Source organism: Chrysochloris asiatica, unplaced genomic scaffold (assembly GCF_000296735.1).
Source record: "Chrysochloris asiatica unplaced genomic scaffold, ChrAsi1.0 scaffold00188, whole genome shotgun sequence".
Classification (NCBI taxonomy): domain Eukaryota; kingdom Metazoa; phylum Chordata; class Mammalia; order Afrosoricida; family Chrysochloridae; genus Chrysochloris; species Chrysochloris asiatica.
In genome coordinates this window covers 5,599,168-5,627,071 of record NW_006408706.1, presented here as the reverse complement: position 1 = coordinate 5,627,071, position 27,904 = coordinate 5,599,168, and the positions used below count along the sequence as shown (strand labels likewise).

At 36.1% G+C, this 27,904-nt stretch overlaps 1 protein-coding gene across 1 annotated transcript in view; it reads left to right on the top strand.

The window, feature by feature from the left end:
* The window catches only part of NDST4 (N-deacetylase/N-sulfotransferase (heparan glucosaminyl) 4), a 600,446-nt gene that overhangs the window by 478,422 nt on the left and 94,120 nt on the right, over nt 1-27,904 (top strand). Inside the window, exon 7 of the mRNA XM_006872252.1 lies at nt 19,386-19,568. Within this exon, the coding sequence (XP_006872314.1) occupies nt 19,386-19,568 (183 nt within the window). The remainder of the gene's footprint in view (nt 1-19,385; nt 19,569-27,904) is intronic.

The window sequence follows — 27,904 nt, the reverse complement described above, 5'->3', positions numbered from 1 at the left end:
AATGGAGTAAAGCCTACGGGACCTTCATTTGCTGATGGAGCACAACTCAAAATGAAGACAAAACATTGTAAACATCCATTAATAATCAGAACATGGAATGTACGAAGTATGAATCTAGGAAAATTAGAAATTGTCAAAAGCGAAATGGAGTGCATAAACATCTACATCTTAGGCATTAATGAGCTGAAATGGACTGGTATTGGCCAGTTTGAATCAGACAACCAATTGGTTTACTATTCCTGGAATGATAAATTGAAGAGGAATGGTGTTGCATTCATTGTCAAAAAGAACATATTCAGATCAGTCATGAGGTATAACGCTGTCTGTGATAGGATAATATCCGTGCACCTACAGGTAAGCCCAGTTAATGCCACTATTATTCAAATTTATGCACCAACTACTGAAGCCAGTGAGAACCAAATAGAAGAAGTCTATCAACTTCATTGTGAAATTCATCAAACATGCAATCAAGGTGTATTGATCATAACTGGAGATTAGAATGCAAAGGTTGGAACAAAGAGGACAGATCAGTAGTTGGAAAATATGGCTTGGTTATAGAAATGATGCTGAAGATTGCATGATAGAATTCTGCAAAACCAATGATTTGTTCATTTCAAATACCTTCTTTAGACAGCATAAAAGAAGATAATACACATTGACCCCACCAGATGGAATACATAGAAATCAAACTGATGTTCATCCATTCCAAGAGGTTGCATATGATCAAGAGCCAATGATACTGTAAGAAGAAGTCCAAGGTACATTGAAGGAATTGTCAAAGAACAAGGCTCCAGGATTTGATGGAATAAAAATTGAAATCTTTCAAGAAAGTGAGGTGGCACTGGAGGCACTTACTCATCTATGCCAGGAAATTTGAAAGACAACTCTCTGGCTGACAGATTGGAAAGAGACCCATATTTGTGCCCATTCAAAAGAGAGGTGACCCAGTGGAATGCAGAAATCATCAGACGATATCTTTAATATCCCAGGAAAGTAAAGTTTTGCTAAAGGCTGCAAGCATACATTGACAGGGAACTTCCAGAAGTTCAAGCCGGATTCAGACGAGGCCATGGAGCGAGAGGTATCATTGCTGATGATCTTGGCTGAAAGTAGTGAATATCAGAATGATGTTTATCTGTGCTTTATTGACTAGGCAAAGGGTTTTGATTGTGTGGCTCATTACAAGCAATAGACTACATTGTGAAATATGAGTATTCCTGAACACTTAATTGTGCTCATGATGAATCTGAACCTGGACCAAGAGGCAGTTGTTCAAACAAAACATGGGAACACTGAATGGTTTAAAATTAAAAAAGGTGTGTAATAGGATTGTATTCTTTCACCATACTTATTCAATCTGTATGTTGAGCAAATAATCCAAGAAGCTGGGTTCAATGAAGAAAACTGTGGCATCAGGAATGAAAGAAGACTCATTAACTACCTGTGATATGCAGTTGATACAACCTTGCTTGCTAAAAGTGAAGAGGACTTAAAAAAATATTTAATGATAAAAATCAAAGACCACAGCTTCTGGTATGTATTGCATCTCAATGTAAAGAAAACAAAAATCCTTACCACTGGGCCAATAAACTACATTTTTATCAACAGAGAAAAGATTAAAGTTGTCAAGGACTTCATTCTTCTTGGGTCAACCATCAACATTTAAGGAAGCAGCCATCAAGAAATCAAACAATGTATTGCATTAGGCAAATCTGCTGCACAAGATCTTTGTAAAGTGTTGAAGAAAAAGATGTCAGCTTGAGAACTAAGGTGCACCTGACCCAAGCCATGGTATTTTCAATAACCTCATATGCGTGCATGTAAAAGCTGGACAGTGAATAAGGAAGACCATAGAAGAACTGATGCTTTTGAGTTACGATGTTGGAGGAGATTATTGAAAGTACCATGGGCTATCAAAAGAACCAACAGATCTGTGTTGGAAGAAGTGCAGCCAGAGTGCTCCTTGGAGGCCAAGATGGCCAAACTTCATCTCTCATACTTCAGACATATTATCAGGAGGGACCAGTCGCTGAAAAAGGATATCATGTTTGGTAAGGTGGAGGGTCAGAGAAAAAGAGGAAGACCCCCAGCGAGATGGATTGGCAAAGTGGCAGCAGCAATGGTCTCAAGCGTGGCAGTAACAGTGAGGTTGGTCCAGGCCTGGACATTGATTGTTTCATTCTGTTGTACATAGGGTCGCTATGAGTTGGTATGTACTTGATGGCACCTAACAACAACAAAAACATGTTTCAACACAGATGTAACCATTACCTCTGCCAAAATTTTGGTATAACATGGACCATTGTTGTTGTTATGTGCCGTGGAGTCAGCTGGTAGTTTCAAACTGCTGACCTTGTGGTTCTCAGCCTGATTCGTAACCACTACGCTACCAAAGAACTATAATTTGAAAGTACCTGATTATAGAATAAGACTGTTGGGAAGTTTCATTTCTGCTATATTAGGAAGCACCTCTTCTTCCTGTAGCATAAGGGATTCCTAAAGAATATCTTAGCAAAGATTCATAAGTTTGAACCACTTTCAGGTACTAAAACATTTAGGACCTTTTCAATTTAAAGTGTGATTTTAAACCTATATCCAAATTCTCTTCTCATCCCAGTGTTGACTCTATCTCTTTGTCTCTCCTGCAGTTAGGAGATGATTTGTGTAGCATTTGAACATTTTTGTAAATGAGTATGCAAATATATCTATTTTTTTAGTATGCAAATATTTTTGTGTGTAAGAATGACAACATATGTGAGTATACTTATGCATGTGCATCCATGTGTGTATGAAGTCCAGGTATCTGTTCTTGACATCATATTCAATGTTGTATTTATCCATAATAATTTAATATGTTTTCAAGTATAGTTTTCAGAAATTAATATTGCTACTTCAGCTTTCTTTTGATTATTGTTAACATGGTATATCTTCCTCCTTTCCTTCACTTTTAACCTCTCTGAGTCTTTATATTTAAAAGGGGTTTCTTGTAGTTTATTTAGATATTTTATACTCATTGTGATTTATTGATACAATTGGATTAATATCTATCACATTTGTAACCATTATGTATTCATTAAAGTGCTTTGCTTTTTTTTAACATCCTCCTTTTCTGACTTTTCTGGTTTTACTTGATTATTCTTTATGACTGCATTTTATTAAGTTTACTAGCCTATCAATTATACGTAATTTTTTTCTAGCACTTACCCTAGAGTTGAAAACATGTTTTTTACTAACCTAACATTACTTTAAGGAGCTCTGGTAGCATAGTGGTTGCAAATTGGGTTGCTAACCTCAAGGTGGGCAGTTCGAAACTACCAGTGGTTCCATGGGAGAAAGATGAGGCATTCTGCTTCCATAAAGATTTACTGCCTCAGAAACCCTGTGCAGGGTTACTATGAGTCAGAACCAACTCCACGGTACTTAACAACAAGAAGACTACTTTAAAATTACTTATCACACTTGCTATGTAGTTCACATGCTTTACAGCAGCATATTCCCAATCTATCATTCCCATTCTTTGTGGCATCTTGTAATTTGTTCATTTATCCATATGCTATGATCACTCAATAAATTATTATTAATATCACTTATTAATAATTCCCTTATATATCAATTAAGAATCAGAAAAATTCAGTATTTTATTTTACCATCATTTACTTCCTCTCCAACATTTTCCTTCCATTACATAGATCTAGTTTTCTGACCTATTTCATTTTCCTTTTACTGAAGAATTCCTTTTAGCATTTTTGCAGGGCAGGTCTACTAGTAATGAATTCCCTAAGTTTTTGTCTCAGAACGTGTTATAGGAAATCTGTATAGGAGCAGCTGATGGGCTTGAACTGTTGTCCTTTAAGTTAACGATCCAGTGCTCATCCCATAATGCCACACCAGGACTCCAACAGCTACCATATATTGCCAAAATTATTAGTATGGATAAATTAAGTGAGTTGTTTAAAAGTATTGTAAAGTGCATTTTAGAATACTAAAAATGTTTATTTCACTTTTAAAAAGAACTTTGGTGTAAATAAAGTTCTAAGTTAGTAGTTTTTGTATGTCAACACTTTAAGTAATTGATGTCATTCTCTTCTTGCTTGCATGGTTTTTGATGGGAAATTTATTGTAATTCTTACCCTTGTGTGTCTATAAACCCTTTGCCAGCACATCAACTTCAGTTCATGGTAATACCATATATGCAGAGTAGAATTGTGCTTGTAGAATACTCAGTGTTGTGATCTTTCAAGTCTTTCTCTGGGTGGGTTTGAAAAGCCAGCTTTTCAGTTAAAGTTTGAGCATTTCAGTGCTTGTAACACCCAGAAGTCTTGTGTGTCTCTAAGTAAGGTCTCCACATACTGCCCCTTCACCTTCCTTTCTTTTGGCTTCTATCAAGATTTTCCCATTTGGTTTCCTGTAGTTTGCATATGTTGTTGTTGTTGTTAAGTGCCATCGAGTCGGTTCCGACCCATAGCGACGCCTGAACAGGGTTTCCGAGGCTGTAAATCTTTACGGGAGCAGAAAGCCTCATCTTTCTCCCACGGAATGGCTGGTAATTTTGAACTGCTGGCCTTAAGGTTCGCAACTCGATTCATAACCATTACGCTACCAGAGCTCGTTGTGTATGTATATTCTAGTTTTGTCTTGCTTTTTATTTGTTGTTTACTTTGCTTTTGTATACTGCTTAATGTTCTCTGAACTTATCAGATTCATTGTATGGTCTGTCATAAATTTGGAAAATTCTTGGTTATCATTATCTTAAAATTCCTTCAGCTCTGTCTTCATTTTTCCTTTTGATATATGTGTTAAAGCTTTTCATGTCGCTCCACAGTTATTGGATGTTTTGCTATGTTTGATTTTTTCATTATTTTTCTCTTTACAAAAGTTTTCATTGAATTGTCTTTAGCTCATTTATTTATTTTTTTACCCCTAGGGCTTGTTGAGACTACTCAGAAGTTGCAGATTTACTAACCAATACCAAGTGTCTGAAGGAGCTCTGGTATCGTAGTTGTTACTAGTCAGGTTGCTAACCTCAAGGTCCATAGTTTGAAACTAACAGAGGTTCCATGGGAGAAACATGAAGCTTTCTGCTTCCATAAAGATTTACAGCCTTGGAAACCCTCTACAGAGTGGCTATGAGTCGGAACCAAGTCCATGGTATACCACCATCACCAAGTGTCAGAGGATGCACTCAGAGTGGCAGGCATTTGCATACTGTCCCTTTCATGGAGGCCAGTGTGGGTTCTTCAGGAGTCAAATGATTGATGATTAGCACTCACATAGCACATCTTAGAGAATGTATGAGAAAGACCCAAATCCTACACAACATCCTTCACCACCTGCCTCAGCTTCCACTGAAGACTAAACATCTTAAAACTTCTGGATCTTTAGGATCTCTTGCCTTGAAAGCAGTTCTCTTTTTTAAACTACCTGAAAAAAAAAAAAAAAGCAAGTTAAAATAGGTTCCCTCCTGACTCTTTAACCCACAGAAAACTCATGGTGTTTACCTTAGAAAATTCTAAGAAGAAAAAAACAAATACAATCAAAGACTATAAGAAAGTTTAGCTTAATTCCTACCTTATAAGCCTACTCTTTTCCCTTTCCAGGAGTCTGTCTTGCCTACTTCATCATAATGTTCCCCAGAATGTAGAGGAAAGAGACTTAGCAGAGTGTATGAAAATCTTGATTTTTTTTTTTTCTTCCTCTCTTAAAATGATGCATTGCATATTTTCCTCATCATTGTTGTCATTTATTAGAATATTCTCTTAAAGTTTGAGCAGGTAGAAGTTGGGTGAGATCTGTAGACCTGAAAAAAAAAAAAAACAAAAACGTCTAAGTAACTACCAATTCTTGTAAATGCTCCAACATAGAAACTATACAATACTCATTTCGGTAAGTAAAAGTATTATTTAAAACAGCCACCATGCTTTAATTGTTGTTAAATGCCATTGAGTTGGTTTTGACTTATATTGACACTAGATAGGGTTCCAAAGGAGTGGCTGGTGTATTTGAACTGCAGGCTTTGTGGTTAGCAGTCCAGTGTTTATCGTACAGCACCATACCAGGACTCTAACAGCCAGCCATCAATATTGCCAAAATTACTAGTAAGAATATATTGAGTCATTTAAAAATACAAATATCATATTTTGCTGTATTTTAGAAGACTAAAAATGTTTCTGATTTATAGAAAGCACCTTGAAAGGTAATTTCTATGTCTGTCTTCTAAGTACCACTTAGAACTCCTTTGTTCCACTTGCCTTCTATCTCATTCATTTGACAAATTGCCAATTCTAAAACAATTCAACTGCTTCCTCTAAATCTACACAGAGCTTCTAATTGGTATAATGCTGAAGAATGTCATATAGATTACAGACTCGATACGTTTATGTGGGCTCATCTGAACCCTCAGAACAGATGCAGCATGCTTCTGTGTTTCTCTTGTCAGCAGTGTGGTTTGACTCTTTTTGGTGTACTCAAACTTTTGTTGTATTCTTCCTTCTGTTCTTCCTTATTTTGTGTCATTGATCCAGCATCCAACCAGTTACCTAAGCCAGAAACCTAAATATTATCTTTTACAGCTCTTTTTGAAAATGTTTATCCCCGGCATCTAATCAAACACAAATCCTCAGAGAATCAATATCCTTAACATTTCTTCCATCTGTTTAATTTCTCTACTTTGCTATTGCCACTGTTCAGATCATGATGATCATTTCTCAACTAGATGCAGATAAAAGTCTCCTGTGTGACTCTCACCCTCCAGTCTTAACCCATTTTCATAAGGCAGTCAGGATACACTATATTCTATCCTTATTCCAAATCCTCCAGTGGTTGCCAATCACTTTTAGGATTAAAGTCCTTATCCCTTAATGATGTGAAAAGGTTTAAATGAACTGCTCTTTTTCCTTTCTACTTTCCTTCTTCCTTGCATGGACCATAGTGCACAACCTTTAGCTTCAAGAATGCAGTCTCTCATTGACTACCTTACCCATATATATGTCTCTGTGCTAACACATGACCTCATCCCATGGCACTCACCCCTACTCAAAACTAATCTCTCCCAATTGAATTGTCCATACTCATTTTTGAGGTCTTAGCTTGGATGCAATTTTCTGTAAGAAGTCTTCCTCTAGTCTTAGTAGCTTTCTTTTTAGTAGCATCTCTGCCTTCCCCCTAATCCCCCATCCCCTGTGAGCCTGTGTTACATCACAAAGCAACAAAATTTTAATATTGTAAGCAGCTGTTTTCTTTTCTATATATGCACTTTACCCTAAACTCCTTCAGGCAATAGCTATCATCATTATCTCAACATTTTATCTATAGTTCCTAACAGATTATAAGGTATTTAATACATATTTATCAATTGATTGATTGTTTGAATAAAGATTATCCGTTTTTTTTTTCCCACACATACACTCAATTAATTTTATTTGAAGTAATGGGTGGACATTAAACTGATCATGAATTGATATGCTTTATCCATACAGTGGCTGACTTGTCCATGATTCTTCCTGGGATTATGAATTTGAATTTCAATTACATTTATGGGGCATCACTGCTATGTGGTTCAAAAGGAGATTTGATTTCTTGAAAAGAGAACAATGCTAAGTAACTAAAGTAGGAAGCAGGTTTGAGTGTCTCCCATTGGATAAAACTGGAAAGATCTTTGAAAATCAGATTATTCTGAAAAGCAACTACTGTGACACCTAAAATCTCAATTGCAATTTGCCCGCTGAAGAAAAACATAACACAAATATATGCAATAATGATATGGTTGTGAGCATGTGCTGTCTTTTAATGACTTGGGTCTCTATTAATGTACTAGATAAATGGAGAGTAAAGCCCCTGCTCAGTGAAATATAGCAGGAACCTTCTGTTCTCTGTTAGAACAGCTGCCCTATTTACTACTGCTTTGAGGAAGCCACTGTCCAACTTCTTTATTCAGGAAGAGCAGTATTTACATTCTAGTGGATCTTGAATCAAAACAGTTCTCATTTGTTAATAATTCACTAGCTAAATATTATGACTGAAAAACTAGAATGCTGGTAAATAATCAGATGCAAAATGGAACTTCTGCTGCATTGAGTCTGATAGTGGCAATGGAAAGCACAAATAAAAAATGTAATTTAGCAATTCATCAGATCCGGTTAAATGCCAGCTGTTTTCAGGGTTTTAGAATTTAGTGTTTTGTTTTTCTCCCTCACATCCCTAGAACTTTGGGGATAATTGGAAAGCAGTTAAGTCACTCAATGTTTCCTACTGGCAAAAGAAGTGTATGTTACCATGTATTCAATCATTCAGTCAATAAATATTTGATCCACACCTAGTTTATGCCATTCATTTTTCTAAGTATTGAGGACAAAATATGAACAGCAGTAAAGTCCCTATATTCATGGACCTCGCATTCTCACATGGGAGTGAAGAGAAAGACAAAAAGTAACCACACAAATATATATTTTGTCAGATGATGAGTGCCTTGAAACACAGAGGATATCGACAGGATAAAAAAGTGCTCTTAGTTTAGGTACACACGGGTGAGGCAAAGCAGGATATCATCTCACAGTACTGGCCTCGAGTAGTGTTCACTTCTGAGATGAACTCATTGCATTTTTTGAAATGAAAGAAAGAATCCTATTTAACAATCTTCTTCCATAATGATGTTAGTTTTCATTAGTGATTCTGTTGTATTAAAACTTTCATTTTTTTAAGACTTTACATGATGGTTGTAAAATTACAAATGTAGCCATTTCTACTCTGTTGTATGTATATGTGGAGTCCTGATGTGGCATTGTGAGTTAATGGGCTGGACTGCAAGGTTGGTGGTTCAAGCTCACTAGCTGCTCCTTGGAAACCCTATACAGGGTTGCTATGAGTCGGAATTGAATCGATAGATAACAACAACAAATATATATGTGCACCTTTTGCTGGTTTAAATAGAAACTTTATTCATTATCACAAGTCATAGAACAATGACATGATTTTCATAGAACAAAGAAACACTAACTCTGCTTATAAAAGCTATTATCTCTGAGCTATAAATCAAATCACTTAAGATAATATTTGATAAGGTAATAATTCCAGTATTACCTTAACTAAATATACACAATGTTAATAACTTTCAAGCAGTGTTTTTATTTCACAAAATGTTTTGATTCCAACCCATTCGAGCACTACAACAAACCTGCAAGTAAATTATTGTTTTCATTTAATAATAGAGACATCTGAGATTCAGAGTAATTTGATACAGTAATGGCAGGTCATTCCCCAGGTGGCAGGCAGAATCCAGGTGTTCTAATTTCAGATTTCATGTTTAGACTTTCCCACTGAACACAAATCAAACCAATGTGAATCATAACAACAACCCCAAGCCATTTCACTGTATTTTCACACTTGCAAAGCATAAAGTATCTTTGGATATTTGAAGTACTTTCTCTTTTGATTTTTTAACTATTTTATTACTATGATTCTCCTCATTAAACCTCCTCCAACATGGATATGGTGTTGTGGGTTAATGTGCCAGACTGAAAAGCATTTGAACTGCAAGGTCGGCAGTTTAAGTTCATCAGATGCTCTTCAGAAACCCTATACAGAATCACTGTGGGTTGGAACAGATTCGATGGCACATAACAACAGAAACAACAACATGGAATTCAATGTTTTTGTTTTATTTTATTTATTTATTTTTCATATACTCAAGGAAAACTTTCCTTTAGTGGTCAAAAGGTAGTGGGGAGCTAAAATATTAAGAATAGTGATTAATTATAAATGCCCATGGTGATGCTCATTTCATATGAAATCTTACTGAAAGTCACATGAAGCAAAAGAGCTCCCTCTACTTGTGGAAATAGCTTAAGTAGGAGGATCAACCAACGTAGTTTTTGTTTTGTTTTTTCCCCATCTGACCTGGAGATGGTGGGATGTGTTCAACTGTGAAGCATTTCTTTGCTTCCCTTTCTTTTTTCCTTCTTTCGTATCCTTCTTGATTTTCAGTGAAATCACTTAGGAAGGTTTGCCTAAATTAATCAAATTTAAACTTTAAGATTAGGAGATTGGAATTACTTTCTATTTCTGTAACTATAACACATTTTCTTAAAAAGAATATTATTGTGACTCATCAGGGAAAACTTTAGTATTGCTTTTAGTTCTGCAAGAGAAGTAAAACCACCCCAAATGAAACAATAGTTTATCTTTTCAGCATTTATTATCCTAAATATCCAGAGCCAATTGTCAGCTGAAATATGTGTATGTTTATAGTTGTGATTGTTGTTGTTAATTGTTAGCAGCCAAGTGCTTAATCATTTGTGCCACCAAGACTCTATGTATATATAAATCTGTTGTTGTTATTGCTAATGCTTTTGAGTCAGTTCTGACCCATAGTGAACTTTTATAGGGTCAGCTGGTGAGCTTGAACTGCCAGCCATTTGGTAGTCCAGCACATGATCCACAGCACCACACCAGGACTCTAAAGAGAAAGACACTCCGGGTTTGGTGCTGTGGGATAATGCACTGGGCTGCAAGGTCAGTTAAAGGTCGGTGGTTCAAATTCACCAGCCACTCCTTGAAAACCCTATATGGGGTTTTCAGATTCTAAGAAAATAATTGGAAGGCTATTAATTTTCAAGGAGTGAAACATACACAAATAATATGCTATGGGGCAGTACTGACTCAACGACACTTAATAGCATATATAGAGGGAGCTACAACTAAAAATTGAGATAGAGATATAGAGATATGGATATAGATGTTGCTGTTGTTGTTGTTGTTAGGTGACATGGAGTCACTGCCAACTCATAGCAACCCTATGTACCAACAGAAAGAAACATTGCCTGGTCCTGGGCCAACCTCACAATTGTTGTCACGCTTGAGCCCATTGATGCTGCCATTTTGCTAATCCATCTCGCTGGGGGTCTTCCTCTTGTTCTCTGACCTTACCAAACATGATATCCTTCTCCAGTGACTGGTCCTTCCTGACAATATGTCCGAAGTATGTGGGAGAAAGCAGCAGTCAAGAAATCAAACGATTACATTAGGCAAATCTGCTGCACAAGACCTTTTTAAAGTGTTGAAAACCAAAGATGTAAGCTTGAGGACTAAGATGTACCTGACCCAAGCCATGGTATTTTCAGTAACCTCAAATGCATGTGAAAGTGAATAAGGAAGACCGTAGAAGAGTTGATGCTTTTGAGTTATGGTGTTGGAGGAGATTACTGAAAGTGCCATGACCTGCCAAAAGAACCAACAGATCTCTGTTGGAAGAAGTGCAGCCAGAGTACTCCTTGGAGGCCAGGATGACCAAACTTCGTTTCATGAATATAGATAGAAATGCCTATTTCCCAATTCTGAACAAAAATTCAAAACATTATATGAAAATATACAATGAACAGATTCTAAGAAAATAATTGGAAGGCTATTAATTTCAACCTAGGATGTGCCTGTTGGTGAGAAGAAGGGCGGCTATGTGATTAAAAGCCTCTGAAGGCTCCGCTTCCTGCTTTGGGCGATGTGCTGAGATCTTTGCCCAGGGTCAAAGCGTCGGGAAGCTCCCGGTCCTTCATCCTGACGTCATCACCAAATTTGAGCTGACCATGCCCTGCTCCTCCCTGGAAATCAATATCCAGCCCTTTCTGTGAAGATGGGGTTCTGGTGTCTGACTCTCTCCTCCTCTGTGTCCTTAACTCACCTCCACAGAGACCTCCATTGGTGCTTTAAAGTTTAATAAAGTAAAACCACTGGCTGGAGCTGCATTGGGCTGGCGTGTGCAGTAAAAAAAATAAAAATAAAAAATAATAATACATAGATAAAATAATAAATAAAACTCACCAAATAACTAAAATAATGCAAAAGCAGGAACAGAAAGCAGAAGCAAGTTTGATGAAATACTCACCAAGTCTCTGACAAACGGATGTGTGAAGGAGTCATGATCTGTGTTCATATCCCTGATTTTCAGCACTGATTTTGTTGGGACTCCCTATACAATATATCACTTGAACATCTTAATCCTCATTTCTTTATCTGTAAAATGCAATGTTTTCTACCTATTGAATCCAATAAAAGTAAACATAAAACCAACTTGGTTGATACAGTTAAGAATTAGCATTATGATTCAAAAAATCATATATATTTTTTAAATCAACTATTCAATAGATGTTTTGGTCTTTGAAAAACAAATAACTAAATATAGAATCTCTTAAAGTCTTTGGATTAAATGGCAGAGTAATACAATTATATTAGGTTTGAGCAAATGTTCCTTGCATCAGATAGTTTAGCATATAAACAAAAGCATTTACCAACTTAGATGCTCTAGACTGAATAGGCATTACTTGAAGTGCTTATGATATGATAAAGCATATGTGCTATTATACAATAGTGATGCCATGGATATTTAAATCAAGAAATAAAATGGCATTTAAATTGTTAAATGTCTGACTCTTAGCATCTCTTGGGTGGGGCCAGCCTATATTCAGGAAAAAATTAACAGAAGAAAAAAAAAATTTAGTACATTGCCAAAGTCTGTCAGGTGGATCATCTGGGACACCTTTCCCTATATTCCATCCATCTCCACGTTTTATGAGAACTAAAAGCCTAATCAATAATTTAACAAGCTAATGGACATATTTTTAAACACAGTGGATTCATTCTGAAAAAGGGCAAACTGTCAAGGCTACAGAGGAAAAAATGGAAAGTGCTGATATTCAATGCTTATCTTGAAAAGCATTGTTATGAAATGAGTACAGACGAAGCTTCCTGAAAATGAGTTACATTTTGTTTTGTTCTACAAAGCTGTTGTTGCTTTCTAACTTGTTAGAGTAATACACTTTTCCCTATAAATCATATATCTCGCTACTCTGTAAATGATTTTATTTAAAAGCTATTGTAAGGAACAGAATTAACATCTGAATATTTAATCTGTATTTGATGCAAAAAAATATGCACACTAAAAGGATTTTGTTTCTGCCTTTAAGTACAGTGGCTGTAAAAATAGACTGAAACATAGCAACAATTCTGAATGATGTTTTATTGTGTTATACATAACGTTACTATAAGTTGGAATTGATGTGATAGCACCTAATAACAACAATATTGTATATTCAGTTTATTGATATCACTAACTGTCCTGGTGTAGTGCAGTCAGTTAATGTGCTGAACTGCAAAGTCCATTTGAAACACAAGGTCAGCAGTTCAACTTCACCAGTTGCTCCTCAGAAATCCTATGCAAGGTTGCTATGGGTTGGAAGTGATTCGAAGGCACTTGACAACAACAAAAATTTGCAAGGATCCATATTTGTCAAACCAGTATGAAAAGCAAGGAAATTTTACTGATGTTGATTATCTGGAAATATTTTAATTCAGTTTGTTGTTAAGTGCCGTGGAGTTGGTTCAGACACATGGAGACCCTATAAAGAACTTTTTGAAGAGCAGCTGGTGGCCTTGAACACCTTATCTTACAGTTCAAACCAACCTTGGTGTCTAGAGCTTATCCTACACCACCACACCAAGCCTTAATTTAGAAAGGATTAAATTTTCATTTATGAATAAAATGAGTTCTTTTGTTATTCTCTTGTTTTTTCCTTCTTTCTTCTCCTATATTTTACATATTAGTAATTGCATAGGCAAGACAACAGTAAAAATTATAAAAATTTAATTTTCTAACTATGATAACAGTTTTGGTGGGGTAGCCACTTGCCCGTGTATTTATAATCTGCCACAATGTTATTAAGGAGCTCTGGTAGCGTAGTGATTACGAATCAGATTGCGAACTGCAAGGTCAGCAGTGCGAAACTACCAGCTGTTCAGTGGGAGAAAGATGAGACATTCTTCTCCGGTTAAGATTTACAGCCTTGGAAACCCCGTACAGGGTAGCTATGAGTCGAAAGCGACTCCACGGCACACAACCACCACCACCACAACATTATTGCTCTTATTTACATTTAAGGATTATCCATAGAATTAAAATGGATAAAACCCAAGCACCTTTATAGTAGTTTTATCCAGTTCCCTATCATCAAGACTTAAGCATACAGTATTTAAAACCTCTCTTTTCCTTGAAATATAGACGCATCATTAAATGGAATTATTCCACAGGTAATAATCTTTCTAAATTTAGTTTCTGCATAATGGTTCTGAAAAGGGCATTCAGGAAAAAGAAAAGCATTTTAGGCTTCTGGCAGTGCTGTAGGATAAATAATGCACTGCTAACCTCAAGATCAAAAGTTCAAACCTACCAGCCACTCTGTGGCAGAAAGATGAAGCTTTCTGGTCCCATAAAGATTTACAATCTCAGAAACCATACGTAGGCTTCCTATGAGTCCAAATTGACTTGATGGCAGTGGTTTAAAAGAATACTTAGACTATGACAGTTTCTATTAGCTTGCTTTCAAAATTCTTACATTAGTTAAAAGAAAGAATTTAGACTTCTTTTCTGTTAATTCTAACAGAGTAGGGAGAGGTGAGAGTTGATGTAGGGACATATGTTGAGGAATGAGAGACAGAATAAAGCTGGTACAGGGCATGCTGGATGACAGAAGCGATGAGCCCCTCTGACAGTTCTGGAGAGGTTGCACTGCTGCTATTAGTACTTGATATCTTATTCTCAAACTCATCCACTGACCCCAGTGTCCTTGCCTGTCTTTGTCACACAAAAGATGAAACTCTGCTTGCAGAATCAATGCATTTCCTTGGCTACAATATTTCAAGGTAAAGTGAGTTGCATTTATAAACAATTTGCATCAAAGTAGAATAGTCATATGTTTTCACATTCTTTCAGTATTGAGGAAGAATGTTTTTACTATATACATAGCAAAATAAGCAAAACAAATAAAAGGACAGCATAAGAAAAAGTACATATAATGGCATGGAAAAGAATAGTAGCAATATATTCTAATTTATTCTAACTCTGTGACAAACAATTATTTGTTATGATTTCATAGTGTATCAAATCACATCCATTATTATTTTTATCTTTTTTTCTCTAAACTCTCTAAAATTGTTTGTTAGTGTGCTGATTTGTTTGTTTGTTTGTTTGTTTTAATGGGCAATTTGCCAAGGAAAGCTATAACACAAATGCTCTGTCTGCACATTGGGTGCTTTTAGCAAGCTGTATATGCACAGTTAATCTGTGCTTTGCAGAAATGTTGTTTGTTCTAAAATGCAGTAAACTGACCATGTGCCAGCATTAATTTGGTTCTAACCAGTAAGACTTGCAAATATGTTGCCCCATACAGCAATGATTCCAAGGACTGTGGCCAGGCCACTTCTCTCTGTTCTCAGCAAAGGGAAATTTAAATGCATCAGCACGCCTCAGATCAGAACCACAAGACATTGCCAGACTCTGATTTCTTCCAAAGTCAGATTTTTTGTTTGCCCTGCATTAACTTTTACACTTCCTTTATAAAACAAGGTTATTCACCAAGGGAATTCTGGATAATTGACTTAGGACAGGTCTGCCACAAAATCTTTTAAAAGTATGATGTTAATATTCTAATTAAATGATAATATACATCTGCCGACATAAAAATAACCTTTGCAATATTCTCAGAGCAGTATTTTTGTTTATAATTTTGTCAGACATCAGACATTCACAGGTGCCTTAAAGTTTCACCTTAAAATAACATTAAAATGCAGGTGGTAGATTTCTAGGACATTATTATCTTTCTTTAGGCATTGAGTCTACAGCTTAGTCTTTCATAATAATTTCAGTCCTAGGAAACTATAATTATCCTGAAGCACACTATTTACAATGTCTTATTTCTTAATTACAGTGGTGACATGAGATAAAGCATACTTATTGGGATCAAATGCATATTATTTTGTGTGATGATTATATAGAAGTTCTCATGACAACAATTGCAATTATATAGTCATCAATTACCGATACCATGTCATCTTCTAGAAACTCTGCAATTAAGTCCTGCAAAGAGACCACTTCCTATTTGAAATTAAAAAGTTTATGGGGGAGAGAGAGGCTATCCAATGTAAAAACTAATGTCATATACATATATTCTGACCTTGTTCAAATGATCCTATATGAATTTCAAATAGGAGTACTTTATCAACTAGTACTTGAAGTATATGTTTTCATTTTTATGTAATAATTGATATGTTGTTGTTGTGAAGTGCCATCGAGTCATTTCCAATCCATAGCCACCCTGTATAGGATTTCTGAGGAGCTGATGGTGAGTTTGAACTGCTGACCTTGCAGTTGAAATGGCTTTGCAATCTGGCACATTAACCCACAGCACCACACCAGGACTCCTTATAAATGATCTTATTTAAAATAACCTTTCTGTTTTTTGACATTTGGAATAAAACACTTTGAATATAATTGGAGGTGATTTTTGGGAAATGGATGCAGGTATGATTGGGACTATGTTGTCATCATAGATAAATTTCTTTTTAAGACAAAAGGAAAAAATTATGGATATCAAATTAAAAACCTAAAAACGTTTAGGTAAATGTGTGAAGAATATCATTAATTGGAATTATGATTGGTATTTTTTATCATGCTGTTCTGTCACTGACTAAATGGGAGACCTGGAAATGCACTTAGCTGTTAGTGCCTCCGTTTCTTTGCTAAAGGAAATAATGACAGGAGCTGCATTGCTATAAGGATTTGACCACTTCATATATATTAAAGGCTTAGAATCACGTCCAGCATATAGTCATAGTTGTGGTTAAGTTCCATCAAGTCAGTTCCAACTCATAGCAACCCTATGTAGGGTTTGCAAGGAGCTAATGGCTAGCAGTCCAGTGCTTATCCTACTGTGCCACGCCAGGACTCATAATTTTCCTAAGTCTCATTTTATATAATTTAGGGTTACAAAGGGCAATGGGCAAAGTTCTCACCCTCTCCACTCCACCTTTTCCTGTGGTTAGAAGTGTGTCTAAAAGTTTTAGCTGGCTTTACTCAGACTCCTTTTCTCTATTCTAATAGAACATAGAAAGTGCTTTTTTTTCCCAAAGTAAAAAGAGTATTCAAATAATGAACATATCTTTAAATTAAAATGTCTTGCCAGAGTACTGCTTTTTAAATAATATAATTTAAATTTAAATGTATATAACCTACTGCTACTATTGTTTTAAAGATAAAACGCCTTCTCTTTGTGTATTTGCAGTTATCCACTGACTCATAAAAACAAACAAAATAAATATACTATGTCTACTGTCATTGAGTCAATTGTGATTCATAGAGATGCTGTAAAAGTTTTCAGAGACTATAAATCTTTGCAGAGCAGGCAGGCTCATCTTTCTTCCACAGAGTGACTGGTTGGTTTGAACTACCAGCCTTGCGGTTAGCTGCCTGACACTTAACAGCTGTTTCCAAGCTCCAAGGATTATTATAAACTTATTTTTATTCCCAAATAGCTTCGTTAAATAATGAAATCAAAATAAGAAGCCCTTAAAAATCAAAAAGAAAACACTAGTCCTGAGGCACATGCCTTTGATCTTCTGTATACTGACTTCTGTATAAAATTATTTCTGCTTAGTTTCACTTATTTCAATAATAAGTGAAGCTTGATTTCAATAATAATTCCTAACATTATTTTTGGCACTTTCATAATGAAATTAAAGAAGTACTTGATTATAATATGTGGATTGCTATGTCTAATGATCTAAATAAGAAAATAAAGTTTTGAAATATTTTTATTTGAAAACAATATAAGCTTGAAGAACAGACATAAAATACTTTTTTGGTAGGAAACAAGAAGCCCCTTGTTTATCAGCTGCATAAATTATCTCTGTAATTTAGGTCAGGATTATACAAATTTCTTGTTTATTTAGTATTTTTTTAAGTCTAAGTGCAATAGCTGACAGATTGTATATTTTATCACAACATTTTGATCAGTATTTCAAGAGAAACTAACCTACATTTCACTTTTCCCTAGTTTCTTATCCATCAAAGAATAACACTGAAATGCCATATTTTTAAAGTTAGTATCAAGGTATGAGAAGTTATACAAAGACTTATGAGTATAGAAGAATTTTAAGGTAATGTAATTAGGTTTTATATAAATATTAACAATTCCTTTGGGACAGAAAACAACAACAAAACAACAAAACACAAACCTTCATTAAACCACCAAGAAATATGTTTCCGTGTCTCATTCCATTTTAGTCTAGACATAACTCTACACTAGAAGAATACAGAACAATCGCTTAATTTTAAAAGTTGTCTAATTTGAGTTTTCACTAATCCTGAAATTTCTAGATTACTGGAGTTTGATTAAATTGATTCTACAGTGGGGGGCAGGAAGAACTGATATGGAAAACACTATTGCTTTTTAAAGAAATAGGGAATGCCAAGCTCAATTTCAAGATTAATTTCAATAATAAGTAATAGATTTCTGAACTACAAATCAAAGTTGTGGTTTCCTACCTAAAAAGATAAATGTTCCTGTTATATTGTTAATTGCTGTCCAGTCGGTTCATCACAACCTGTATAGATAGGGTTTCCAAGATTTTAAATCAGGGATAAGGAACATTCGGCCCATGGGTTGTATGTTGTTGTTGTTGTTCTTAAGTGCCAATGAGTCAGTTCCAACCCATATCAACCCTATATATGGTTTCTAAGGAGCAGCTGGCGAGCTTAAACCACGTACCTTGAGTCCAGTGCATTAATACACAGAGCTATAACAGGACTTTCATGGGCTGCATAAGGCGCTCTGGTAGCGTAGTGGTTACGAACCTTAAGGCCAGCAGTTCAAAACTACCAGCCGCTCCGCGGGAGACAGATGAGGAGTTCTGCTCCCGTAAAGATTTACAGCCTCAGAAACCCTGTACAGGGTTGCTATGGGTCGGAACCGACTCGACGGCACTTAACAACAACATCTTGGTTGTTAAGTGCCGTCGAGTTGGTTCCAACCCATAAGGACCCTGTACAGGTTTCTGAGGAGCAGCTTGAACCACCGACCTTGCAGTTCAAACGGCTTTGCAGTCTGTCTCATTACCCACAGCACCACACCAGGATTCCCATGGGTTGTATAAAGCCCACAAAATCATTTGATCTGCCCTTGCCAAGGCAACTACAGTTCTAGCCATCCCATTAGGGGTGAGTTAATTAAATATTTGACCAAATATAACAGGTTAATTTCTAAGCTGATAATTTTGTATGACCCAGAAGTGATGTTATAAATTTTGGCAGAAAAAAGTTCCCCACACCTGCTTTAAATCATTGCTGGAACAGGAAACCTCATCTTTCACCCATGGAAAACTGGTGGGTTCGAACCACCGATCTTGTAGTTCACAGTTCAGTGCTTATCCTATGGAATCACCTCACTCCCTGAAAAGATAATTATACCTCTCATGAAATTCAAGGTTAGATGGGGTGCTGCCTACATCTTCTACTGCCACTTTAGAGATTAAGTATATGCATCATAAGGGAATTTTTACTTATCTTTCAGATCAGCATTTTCATGACCCATTTGTCAAACTATGGGAATGACCGCCTAGGATTATATACCTTTGTGAATTTGGCCAACTTCGTACAGAGCTGGACCAACCTGAGATTGCAGACTCTGCCTCCAGTGCAACTGGCCCACAAGTACTTTGAGCTCTTCCCGGAGCAGAAAGACCCTCTCTGGCAGGTAACACAGCACATTCTCTCCTGAGATGGAAGAAAAGAATCTAGCAATTTGTGAATGCAAATTTGTTTTAGGCGCTCTGTTGGAGATATTAAAACTAGTATTTACAGCAAAGCTCTTTTTCACCAGTAAATTCATTCTCTTCCTCAAAGTATTTTTTCTTTGTTGTACAGATTAAATATTTGAATCTTTTTAAAGTTTTGTTTTTGTTTGATTGGTTTATTGGCTGGTTGCTTTGGAAATTTTGAATAGATGATATTACTTTATTGTGGGTATTTTTTTTCTGAGCTTTCATGACTTGCATTTCATGTGAACATCAACTAAGTAAAATGTTTGAACATTGGGTATCCAGAGCTATAGAAAACCAAGATCGAAATTATCTAAGACTTTATAGATAGATATTGGTATTTCTGTGTAGAAGAACACAGAAGGTGTGTTTAGAAAAGGAAATGCAACTTTTATCTTATGCCCATAGTTTTTATATGTCTTCATTTTTCTTTTAATTTAACTAATCTTTCTTTCATGAGGTTCAGATCTACTGATAAAAGAGTATTGTCAGTTTTGAATTGCTTTTACAAATAACTCAAAGTCACATGGGGGGCCACTCAGTCTTGATACATCAGATTTAGATTTTCCACTTCTTAACAGTTATCTAGGAAAATGCTGCCTCCCACTTTCTTGGTTCTTTATGCATCAGATTACATCGACCCACATAATCAATAAGCTGACTGCAGAGAGCATATCAGATGGTCCCCCACTAAGTAGTCAGTAGAGAAGCAGCATCATCATTAATGAAAAATCACTATGAAACAGACTTTTACAGTCTTTTTTCCCTTTCCTCAAAGCTATTTATTTTTTTCTTTATTCCATAAATTATGTTACAAGCTATTATCTTTCTACGTAGCTAGGAACTCATATTTATTGAGCACCTGCTATGTGTAAACCAAGGATACGTGGTCTAAAGAATAAAAAGAAAAACAAAATACAATATTGCATATTTTCTCTCAAAGTAGGAGAGGGATATTATTTCTTATTCTTATTCACTGATATAATCAATCATATGTTTCAAAATGTGTTTTTAAACTGATTATTGCAATAAATCATAAAATAGTCTGGCAATTTCTTCAGCAGCCCATGACCATATGTATTTATGTTGTACTGTTCTTATTGTTAGGTGCAGTCAAGTAGATTCTGACTCATAGAGACCATACGTAAAACAGAACAAAATGTTGCCTAGTTCAGGCCTACCTTCAAAATCATTTCTGGATTTCAGTCAATTGTTGTCAATCTATCTCAGTAAGGGCCTTCTTCTTTTTCATTAACCCTCTATTTTTACAAAGCATGATGTCCTTCTCTAATGACTGCTGCCATTCAGAGTAGGGGAGATGAAGAGTCTCTAACCTCACTTCTAAGGAGTATTCTGGCTCCACTTCTTCCAAAATAGATGTTCTTCTGGTTGTTGCTGTTGTTAGGTGCCGTAGAGTCAGTACCGACTCATAGCAACCCTAAGAACAACAGAACAAAACACTGCCTGATCCTAGGCCAAACTCACAATTGTTGCCACGCTTGAGCTCAATGATGCTGCCACTTTGCCATCCAACTTGCTGGGGGTCTTCCTCTTTTTCTCTGACCCTCCACCTTAACAAACATGATATCCTTCTCCAGTGACTGGTCCCTCCTGACAATATGTCTGAAGTATGTGAGACGATGTTTGACCATCCTGACCTCTAAGGAGCACGCTGGCTTCACTTCTTCCAACACAGATCTGTTGGTTCTTTTGGCAGCCCATGGCACTTTCAATATTCTCCTCCCAACACCATAGCTCAAAAGCATCAATTTTTCTATCGTCTTCCTTATTCACTGTTGTATTCGTCACCAACATTATAATTTAAATGCATCAATTATTTTTCATTGCCCAACTTTTACATGCATATGAGGTGATTGAAAATTCCATGGCTTGGATCAGTCACAACTTAGTCCTCAAAGTGACAGCTTTGCTATTTGATACTTTAAAATGTTAATCTTTCAATCTTTTACAGCAGATTTGTTAAATGAAATACACTTTTTGTTTTGTTAGCTGCTATTCCCATGGACATGGCTTGTGGATCCAAGTAAAATGAAATCCTTTAAAAGTTCAATCTTTGATTTATATAGCTATCATATGTTGCTTATTGGTCCACTCATGAGGATTTTTATTTTATGTTTAAACAAAAATAGTGCAGGCTGCAGTCTTTGATTTTCATCAGAAAATATTTAAGTCCTCTTCATTTTTAGCAAGCAAAGCTGTGTCATATGCATATTACAGGTTATTAAAATGAGTTTCCCTCTGATTCAGAGGCCATGTTCTAATTATAGTCCAGCTTCTCTAATAATTTGCTTGAAATACAGATTAAATGGGGAGTGCAGTGGCTTTGGACAATAAGCAGCAGACTGCCAACCACAGGGTTGGTAGTTTGACCCCACCAGTTGCTCTACAAGAGAGAGAAAGGTGGAGCCTTCTGCTCCCACAAAGATGTGTAGCCTCAGAAACCCTATACAGAGTTCCTATGAGTCATAAGTAACTTGTCAGCACTTAACAACAATAACAGATTTAATAAACACAGTGAGAGGATACAATCCTGATGTATACTAATAAAATCCTTGCACTGTGAATCATAAAATTCTAAACATGTAACCTTAATAACTGATTGCTTTACCATTTATATATTTGGTATGTAAGTTAGACAGATAAATAAATAGGACAATAGATATGTCCACCACCAGTTCCCATTGAGACGATTCTGATACAGGACATCCCCATGTGTGTCAGAGTCCAATTGTGCTCCATAGGAGCCCTACTGTGGTAAGAGCTCTCAGGGATAAAGGTGTGGCTGTCTGCCTCTGTAAAGATGTACAATCTTGGAAACCTCATGAGGCCATTCTCTGTCGTGTAGATTCACTCTGATCAATGGCACACAACAGCAATTTTTCAGAAAGATTGCCAGTTCTTTCTTCCCAGGGGATTCAAACTGGACTCAAAACTGTAAACGTCCAGTTATCAGTTAAGTGTGCGCTGTTTGCACCACACAGGGATAGAGACATCATTATTATGAATGTGTAGCATTACACCAAGAAGATGCTGAGTTTCTTAACTATAAAGCATTGTGCAGCATAATCACAAACTAATTGTTGTCTAGTAGATTCTAACTCATACTGGTGGTGTTGGTTGTGTGCCATGGAGTCAGTTCTGACTCAGCAACCCTGCATAGGGTTTCCAAGGCTATAAACATTTACAGGAGCAGAGAAAGCTTCATCTTTCTCCCACAGAACTGCTGGTAGTTTTGAGCTGCTGACCTAGAGGTTAGTAGCCCAACTTGTAACTGCTGCACTACCAGAGATCCTTAGAAACACTATAGGACATTAGAACTGTCCCATAGGGTTTCCAAAGCTGTAATCTTTTCAGAAGCAAACTGCCACATCTTTCTCAGGAGGAGCAAGTAATGGGTTTGAAATGATCACCTAGCTAGTTTAGCAACCTTGCACTTAACCACTGCCCCACCAGCATTCTTCACATACATAATAGTTACTAAATAAAGATCATGCACTATTATAAAATTAATAACTTACTCACAGTAAGTTAGTTTTGTTTGTTCTCACATTTGTTTATTTCTACGATGTCTATAATATATGGTACAGTAAATTAATACAGAAGCAAAAAACTGATCAAGAAAATTTCATTGCACTAACATGTAAGGTACCAGTCAATAGAACCAAGGCCTAGTTTTTTTTTTCCCCCATTGGAAGAAAAAAAATGGAAAAAATGCCTTTATTTTTAATGAAGAATTGTGTTCCTTAATACCTTTGGATATCAATGTCATCATTCACTTTGCTATTATTTAATGTTATGTAGGATATATAATTAATATGATTTGGTTGCCATGACAACTGTAAATATTGATTAAATGCTAAATATACAATATGATATTGGGGCATATAGAAAATAGAACAATTCTTTAGAGAAGTATGTCATTCTGGAAGTCGGAAGAATGCATGTATATGTATAATTTTGCAAATGCCAGCTATTTAACTTTTATTACCACCATGCAGGAAGAGTCTTAGAAAGTTATAAATATTGTATAGAATTAATCTATAGAAGCTTCATAAAATACCTAATATGTTATTGTTGTTTTAGTTTCTGTAAGTTTAGGAATTTTTATATATTATCAGAATATAGTTTATTATGACAGCACTTTATAAAAATTTATGGCATGCAGATGATAAAACCTTGCTTGTTGAAAGCAAAAAGGACTTAAAATGCTTACTGATGAAGATCAGAGACCTCAGCCTTCCAGTTGCATGTCAATGTAAAGAAAACAAAAATCCTTACCAGTGGGCCAATAAATAACATCAAGAAAAATGGAGAAAAGATTAAAGTTCTCAAATACTTCATTTTTCTCAGATCAACCATCACTGATAGACTGATAGAAACAGACTATCAAACATCACTGATAGACTGGAAGACTGAAAGAAACAACGGTCAAGAAATCAAGCAATGCATTGCATTAGGCAAATCTGTGCAAAAGGTCTTTAAATTGTTCAAGAGCAAAGACCTCAGTTTGAGGACTAAGGTGTGCCTGACCAAAGTCATTGCATTTTCAATAACCTCATATGCATGTGAAAGTTGGACAATGAATAAAGAAGACAATATAAGGATTGATGCATTTGAGTCATGGTGTCAGAGGAGAATATTAAAAGTACCACACCGTGACCGCCAAGAAAAAAAAAAAAACTTTGTTGGAAGAAGTACAGCCAGAATGTTCCCTAAAAGTCAGAATGGCCAGACTTCATCTCTTATACTTTAGACATATTATCAGGAGACAGCAGTCCCTGGAGAAAGACATCATGCTTGATAAAGTGGAGAGTCAGAGAAAAGGAAGAAGATCCCCAGCAAAATGGATTGGCACAGTGGCAGCAGCAATGGGCTCAAGCATAGCAACGATTGTGAGGTTAGTGCAGGACCAGACAGTGTTTCCTTCTGTTGTGCATAAGGTCACTATGAGTTGGTATTGATTCAACAGCACTTAACAACATCAACAACAGCAATGCAAATATTTAAATAATATTCAAGAGTAATTATTTTTACTAAATGACTAACGTGAATTATATTATTTTAATGATTTCCTACAACTGAAAAAGTAAAAGTTTCAAACATTTCCCATTAACTAACATGTTATTTATTGTCAAATATATTTAAGTAGGGAAGCGAAAAATAGAAATCAGAAGAACAGGTAAGAAGAAGGACTTATTCAGGCACATGAGATTTTGAGAACGAATGACTCAGTGCAGTAACTCTGATAAAAATTGCCAACAATGATTTATGTCTGAAAAACCAAAAGCATTGAAGCACATATAAAGTGCATGGCAATTTCTGTAATCTCTTTACTCGTGGTTATCCTTTTTTTTCAAATTATTATATATTTATAATAAGAAACAATGATGTATTGCATTAGGAAAATCTGCTACACAAGACCTTTTTAAAGTGTTGAAGAGCAAAGATGTCAGCTTGAGGACTAAGGTACACCTGACTCAATCCGTGGTATTTCCAATAACCTCACATGCATGTGAAAGATGGTGAACAAGGAAGACCATAGAATAATTGATGCCTTTGAATTATGATGTTGGATGAGAATATTGAAAGTGGCATGGGCTGCCTAAAGAACCAACAGATACTTTTTGGAAGAAGTGCAGCCAGAGTGCTCTTTGGAGGCCAGGATGGCCAGACTTCGTCTCTCATACTTTGGACATATTGTCAGAAGGGACCAGTCACTGGAGAAAAATATCATGTTTGGTAAGGCGGAGGGTCAGAGAAAAAGAGGAAGACCCCCAACAAGATGGATTGGTCAAGTGGCAGCATCGATGGATGGACTCAAGCGTGGCAACAGTAGTGAGGTTGGCCCAGGATCAGGCAGTGTTTCGTTCTGCTGTGCATAAGGTTGCTATGGGTCGGTACCAACTCAATGGCACCTAAAAACAACATAAAAAGAAACAACACAACAATAAGTAGTATAATGATTTCCTTTATATAACTTGAATTAGTTTTACACAAAATACATAAGCATTACTAATGTTAATTGACAACTATTTAGAGTCTACTCATCAAATGCCTGTATTGTTAAAATAAAGAAATAATACAAATGCCTGTCACTGTTATATATTGTCAGAATGACCTGTGATGATATTATTCTGCATTTGTATATAAAAGATTTCTGATTCAGTGTATTTAAATTTTAAAAAGTAAGTCAGCAGTTGTTTTCCTTTAGGTTTTTAATTCACACCTTTTTATTACCACAAATAGAAAGAAAAAGTGCAAACCGGTAATCTTGGCATCTATTTAATTTCTTTTTGTTTCTTATGTAAATTTTCATTACACAATGAGCATATATTTGAAGTTACTTTGTCACCTAATTAAAAAGTGTCATATGTATGTGTGGTCCCCTCACTGGAATTTAATTCTTCCAAATCTATGTAATATGGGAATGAATGCTGTTGACAGACAGCGTAGATGCTCCTCTCTTAAATCCCTGGTGTGTAATAATCTTAAATTATATTCATGTGTCCCTACCAATTCATGTCCCTTATTGTGCTGGTAGAATAATCTCTACAAAACATGAAAGACAAGAATTTCCCCTTCTTTATTTTTAGCTCTTATTTTAGAAACCAAAACCACAATATGGGCACAGTTGGAAGGTCAGATTCTTGCGCATTCATTAATCGATGCTTTTAAGCTTTCAAACTGTCAGTCTCAATCTTCACTCAGTCACTCCAGAGTCTCACTCTCAACAAACATGCCAAGCATGATGTGGATGCCTGCTCACACGTGTGAACAGGGGAATGCTCAAATAGCTACAGTGTCTCTCTTTCCAGGGTTAAATAAGTATGAAAGTAAGCCACAGATTGCTAACCTTATATGTTTAAGCACCTTTGTTGATTCTAGCTGTCAAAGTATTCATCCTCAGTTTAGGAATGATGACATTTGAGTGTCTGGGAGATAAACAAATCACAAGACTTTGTGGTGTACAAGAAGACCAGTTTCTTGCTTGGTAAAATAAAAGATCAGTGAAAAAGAGGAAGACTCTCAAGAAGATGGATTAACCCAGTGGCTACAACAGTGGGTTGAAGCATAGCAACAGTTGTGAAAATGACATAGGACCATGCAGTGTTTCACTTTGTTGTACATAGATTCATTATGAATCTGGATCACTGGATGGCCTTTAACAATGACATACACTCAGGAGATTCTATTACATGATTGTTGTAGGCATGAATGAGTACTGACACACACAATAATAGATTGGAAGAGCAAAAGAAGTTAGGTATGTCTAGCTTATCTTCTTCATCTTAAAGGTAGAGCACTTTGACCAAAGTCACCTGACTTATTAGGGACAAATTGAAATATTCTGAAGTAAGGAGTTATCCCTAAAATTTCACTGGACAAAGAGACTTCATGAAACAAGTAGATTTCATTTTGTAAGTGTCAAACCACCAACTTCTTATGTTTCAAACTACACTGGACTGTGTGATGGTTAATGTTATGTATCAGCCTATATAAACAATGATTTCCAGTATTGTGTGGTTGTCCTCTATTTTTGTTATCTTTTATAACTTTATAATATTATGTAACTATCTTTCAATTCATGTGTAGCAAATCCTAACCTCTGTATGTTAATGGTCTGTATGTTAATGGGGCAATATTGTTGTTGCTGTTATGTGCCGTGGAGTTGGTTCTGACTCATAGCGACCCTGTACAGGGTTTCTGAGGCTGTAAATGTTTACGGGAGCAGAAAGCCTCATCTTTCTCCCACGGAACAGCTGGTAGTTTCCAACTGCTGACCTTGCGTTTCACAGCCCGACTCGTAACCACTATGCTACCAGGGCTCCTTATTAGTGCTTGGTATATCTTGAGTTATAGCCTTAGGATGTATTCAAGTCACACAAGTCACATATGTATGTCAAACCCATACTCAAGTTAAACCCTTATTCAAGTCAGTTAAATAAGAGGAGTTTCCTAAGTGGTGTGAGCTGAATCCAATATATAAGGATGCTTTGGCATTGCTCTCTCTCACTCTAGATCCTGCATTTGGCTCATCATCACCTGACCTGCAGTTCTTGGGACTTTCTCCAGCAGCTTGCCATCTGACAGATGAATTTTGTTTTCCTCAGCCCCTGCCACTAAGTGATTTAAGAGAAGTCTCGAGTCTGACCCTAGGCAACTGCGCTTAGGATTGGCCAGTCTCCACAACTATGTGAGCCATTTCCATGAGACTCTATGTGGTACTATAGGAAAAGCACTGGAGTACTAA